At 32.5% G+C, this 4,625-nt stretch overlaps 1 protein-coding gene across 1 annotated transcript; it reads left to right on the top strand.

Moving 5' to 3' along the window:
• The first annotated feature begins 447 nt into the window (after nucleotides 1-447).
• Nucleotides 448-4,374, top strand: LOC149486503 (aldo-keto reductase 1B-like). Its single transcript, XM_089698165.1, has 7 exons — nucleotides 448-544; nucleotides 909-1,051; nucleotides 1,856-1,997; nucleotides 2,323-2,517; nucleotides 2,830-3,029; nucleotides 3,420-3,575; nucleotides 3,961-4,374. Exons 1-7 carry the CDS (start codon nucleotides 470-472, stop codon nucleotides 4,004-4,006), a joined length of 957 nt encoding a protein of 318 aa, XP_089554291.1. The 5' UTR covers nucleotides 448-469; the 3' UTR covers nucleotides 4,007-4,374.
• The last annotated feature ends 251 nt before the right edge of the window (nucleotides 4,375-4,625 follow it).

Below are 4,625 nucleotides of genomic sequence, written 5' to 3'. Positions count from 1 at the left end.
CATATTCCCCTCCTTTTCTAATGGTTTTCATCCGACTGCGATTTTTTTTATCTTTTTATTATTTTTGAAGGCTTCTACCCCAGTCTAGAATGCTTAGGTACAAAATTATTTTGTAGGTAAATTTTTGTTGTACTCCTATTTACATAGATGGCGTTACTTACAATACTTTATAGTTTTTATCACAGGTTTATAACAATATTATAACAGCGGTGGCGGTGGGGATCGCTTACCATCAGGCGAACCACCAACTTTGGCTTGGTGATTGCTCCATCATTGTTTTAATAAAGTAGAAAAGTTTTCTCATATACGTGTTTATATAACCCATAGGAATCGTAAAAATTTAAATTATCAACACAGTCAAGGTCTTTGTAAATATAAACATTGATAATATTAAAAAATTGATACGAAGTCAAATAAAGGTAATAAAATATGTTTATTTCATTTAGTTTGCTAGTCTTCATTTAGCAGGATGTCCAAAAAAGTTATTTCAGTGAAGTTTAACAATGGACTCTCTTGTCCTATTCTCGGCTTGGGCACATGGAAGGTACCTACAATCTACATATTTTAATGAAAGAGAATAATTGATACTCGTGTACATAATTAAGGGTTAAAGTAATATATAAATCTATAAATATAAATTTTCATTATTCGTGTCTAAATTGTACTTAATTGAATTAAAAATTACAAACGCTTAATTTTTAAAAAGCATTTGCCTCGATCGAGAATCTCGGATGGACAGTACCTAGCTAATTTCTTCACTCCTTAACCGTTGCTTTCAGGCGAAGGCAAAGGGTTCACCCTTTCTTGAACCTATAAAACACTCATCAAGTCACAGTTGTTTTTTTGTAAGCCATTACTTCAAGGAAAATAATTACTAAAACAATTTAATATTTCCATTTTCCTCTCAGTCGAAACCTGGTGAAGTATATGATGCAGTCAGTTCTGCGATTGATGTGGGTTATCGGCATATAGATTGTGCGTACCTTTATGGAAACGAGCGAGAGGTTGGACAAGCTATCCAGGATAAGATAAGAAGTGGAGTTGTTAAAAGGTATCTTAACAATTTAATTATATCCAGTTGATGAGATAACCATAAAACACGTTTTTGTAAAAAAAAATAACCTACAAAATAATGTAGGTAAGTAGTTTATCCCTAAACTTTAAAATCAGAATGTATCGACTTTCTCCTCAGTTGAGACTTAAATAATAACAATTAAACCACATCGAATCAGACCCTGAAAAATGAAAGGGTTCTATTCCTGAGCATACTCAAGCGTAGAGAAAAAAAAAGACTCGATTAGTAAAGTATTTCGGTCGCTATCGTGTTAACAAGAAAAAGGATCCGCACATACAGACACACGGACGTCCAAGACAGAACTTTTTTAAACTGTTTTTTAACTAGTTTAAATAACAAAAATGACATCAAAAATATCATGAACGTTAAAAATAGTGTTTTTTCTTAATATGTGTGTGTATGTATTATCTTACAAGTGCAATGTATGATACATAAAGACATTTTAAGTTTGAAAAATCAGATGTTTTGCGCGAAGTGACAGTAGTACCCACCTCAACGCTTCGCTTATGAGGCGTGCAAAAGTGTAGCCTGTACTAGCTTCTAGTTAGATATTATTCTGTGCCTGTACCTATATAAAGAATGCTGATCAACTACCTACTTAGGTACTTGATCATTTAACAAGATGTGTCGAGTCCCCACAGAGCGACGCAGATTCGTCAAAGGGACCTAGCTGCCTATTAGCATTGGCCAAATTTTCTTTCAGAAACTGTATTGTAAGTTCTTTTGAAGTGTATTTCAGAAGCCAATTTCCGTCTATAAGCTATTTCCTGTTTTTTTCAGGGAAGACTTATTTATAACTTCGAAATTATGGAATACGTACCATCGTCCGGATTTAGTAGAACCAGCTATAAGGGTGTCTCTATCAAGTCTCGGATTGCAATATCTAGACTTATACCTCATTCACTGGCCCATGGCTTATAAGGTATGTATCCTTATTACAGGTAGGTACCTACATTTAAAATTGCCGCATTGGTTGAGTCACAGATAATATAGAATTATAATAGGTACCTATTATTCTATATTGTTGAGTATTCGAGTTTTTCATTCTCCGACATTCATTCGGTTTATGTACTAAATTGTAATAAATTCGCAATTATGTTTTAATCGGCCTCGCAATTTTTACTTCATAAAATTAAATATAATATACATAAAAAATTGTTCTATACTTTGCTTATCGCATCTTAGTAGGTATCTAATTTAATATCGATTTCTTGAGTGTATTGAGACTCCTTGTAATCATATTACAGGAAGGCGATGATCCGTTTCCTTCAGACGCCAATGGCAAAGTAATCTATTCGGATGTAGATTACACAGATACATGGAAAGCAATGGAAAATCTTGTCGAACAAGGTTTAACGAGGAGCATCGGTCTCAGCAACTTCAATTCAAAACAGATCGATCGTGTTTTGCAGATCGCTAAAATTAAGCCTGTTACGAACCAAGTATTTATACATCATGCTTTAATATATTGAAATACGTTTTTAATGAAAGCTTTTAAAATTGTTTGTTCCGCTTTAAAGGCTTCCTTTTATTTTTATGTTGTTTGGGTTATTTAAGTGATTTTCCTTGTTAATTAAGAACCAAGTTTGATATTTAAATGAGATACTACCTTACAGTTACGCCTATTCATGAAAATATGAATCCAAGTATATTACTTATTAGACTTTTATTAGAAAAGAATATATTTTGACAATTTAGAATTTTTAGGAAAGATTGCATTTTTAACGTATTTACATTAATAATATAATTATTAGGTAGAATGTCACCCATACTTAAGCCAAAGGAAGCTTCTAGAATTTTGCCAAGAAAGGGGAATTATATTAACAGCATACAGTCCACTCGGCAGTCCAGACCGCCCCTGGGCGAAGCCAGGCGACCCGACCCTGTTGGACGACCCAAAAGTGAAATTAGTTGCCGAAAAGTTAAAGAAAACACCGGCTCAAATTTTAATTAGGCAAGTACGAATATTATTTCAGTTTAACTAAAATGTAAACGATTTTGTGGGTTTTAGATTAATGAAGGGAATACTTGTGAGTTGTGGCATAGTTGAGTGATTGTTAGTGAATTAAATGGGATAGTTGCCAGGCGGTTAGATGGATGTCTTATATCTAACGAAGTCTAGAATATGACGTCTATAATCCTAGTATACATAAATTTCATAAGAAGTAATGAGTATTCACTCAAGTTAGAAATTAATGATTATAAGGAAAACGGGAAAATGTTTTGGAACGAGTAGGTATGCGTATTAAGCAAATATGTTTGTTTCCTAGGGAAATACAACACTTGATGAAATAAAACACTCAATACTAATACAATAAACATTCAACAATAATTCTTCTTTCAGATACGCCATCGATCGCGGCATCATTGTCATACCGAAATCAGTGAACAAAACACGTATCGCTGATAACTTCAATGTGTGGGACTTCAAACTATCAAAGGAGGATATTGACGTGATTAGCAGTCTCGATTGTAACGGTCGTCTTATACCCCAGGCCGAGTAAGTAATTTGTTTTGTGGTTCTATCGTTTGTTGTTTGATCGGTGAATGTCGATATCGAGAGCAAGATTAATTACTTGTTAGTAATATTGTATTGTTTGATCATTGCCCCAAGGTAAGTTTCTTTGTTTAATTTCAAGTTCCCTAGATTGCTTTCTAGTCACAATAACGGTAATATATATTTTATGAACTATAAATATCTAGTGATATAGGCTATTAAGGCCAATGTACATAAACACTGAATGATTTTAGATACTACGAATAGTAGGTACGTATATTGTACTGTATAGAATACAAATTCCCTTTACAGGTTTATGTATATGTATTAACATTCTAATTTTAATACTTATTTAAACTTAATTATTAATCCAATTAACTTTTTACAGAGGCAGAGAACACAAAGATCATCCTTTTGTGAAAGAAGAATTTTGAAATTAAGTGATGAAATCTGTAATTGCAATTTAATATTATATTATCGCATTATACAAATACTTTATTACAGCAATAAATAAAAGTAATTGACAATAAAATGGTTTATCGTCGTTCCCGACACATGTAGAGTTCCGATTAAAATGTAAAGCTCTTATATTTTCATGGAAATAAAACAAAAACAAATTGTAAATAATTATACACACATGTGGTTTAAGTTTGGGGAAACATCATATACACAACCGATAACGTTATCATTCTATAGCTAGAACAATAATTATTATTCAGTATCCTCTATAAAGATGGCTCTTGATTCTTAGGAATAATCAAATAAATTATATAATTTTACACCAGGTACAAGTAAATTTAAAGCACCTCACGTCATTCTTATTTGCGTAATGCGTTTCGTTTTATACAAAAGTTAGTCTAACTAACACTGCTTCTACTTAAGAAAAAATTGTACCTACTTAAATAAAACAATTAAAATTTTATAACATTAGTTAAGATTTAATGTTTACCGACCAAGTTCGAGTTGTAGCGAGATTTTTACAAGTGGCTGGCTCTATTTGGCTTCTGGGATGGGCCTCTTTAGTACGTGGGTGGGTTTACGTCAAATGTAAGG

This window comes from Colias philodice, chromosome 8 (assembly GCF_061535455.1).
Source record: "Colias philodice isolate Cphi_HAF_F1 chromosome 8, ilColPhil1 Martin Lab GWU primary, whole genome shotgun sequence".
Classification (NCBI taxonomy): Eukaryota; Metazoa; Arthropoda; class Insecta; order Lepidoptera; family Pieridae; genus Colias; species Colias philodice.
This window is presented reverse-complemented; position numbering and strand designations above follow the sequence as displayed.

Coding starts and splice junctions, on each gene's coding strand:
- LOC149486503 (XM_089698165.1), top strand. CDS start 470: ATGTCCAAAAAAGTTATTTCAGTGAAGTTTAACAATGGACTCTCTTGT. Junction 545..908: donor TCGGCTTGGGCACATGGAAG/GTACCTACAATC, acceptor TTTTCCTCTCAG/TCGAAACCTGGTGAAGTATA. Junction 3,030..3,419: donor CCGGCTCAAATTTTAATTAG/GCAAGTACGAAT, acceptor TTCTTCTTTCAG/ATACGCCATCGATCGCGGCA.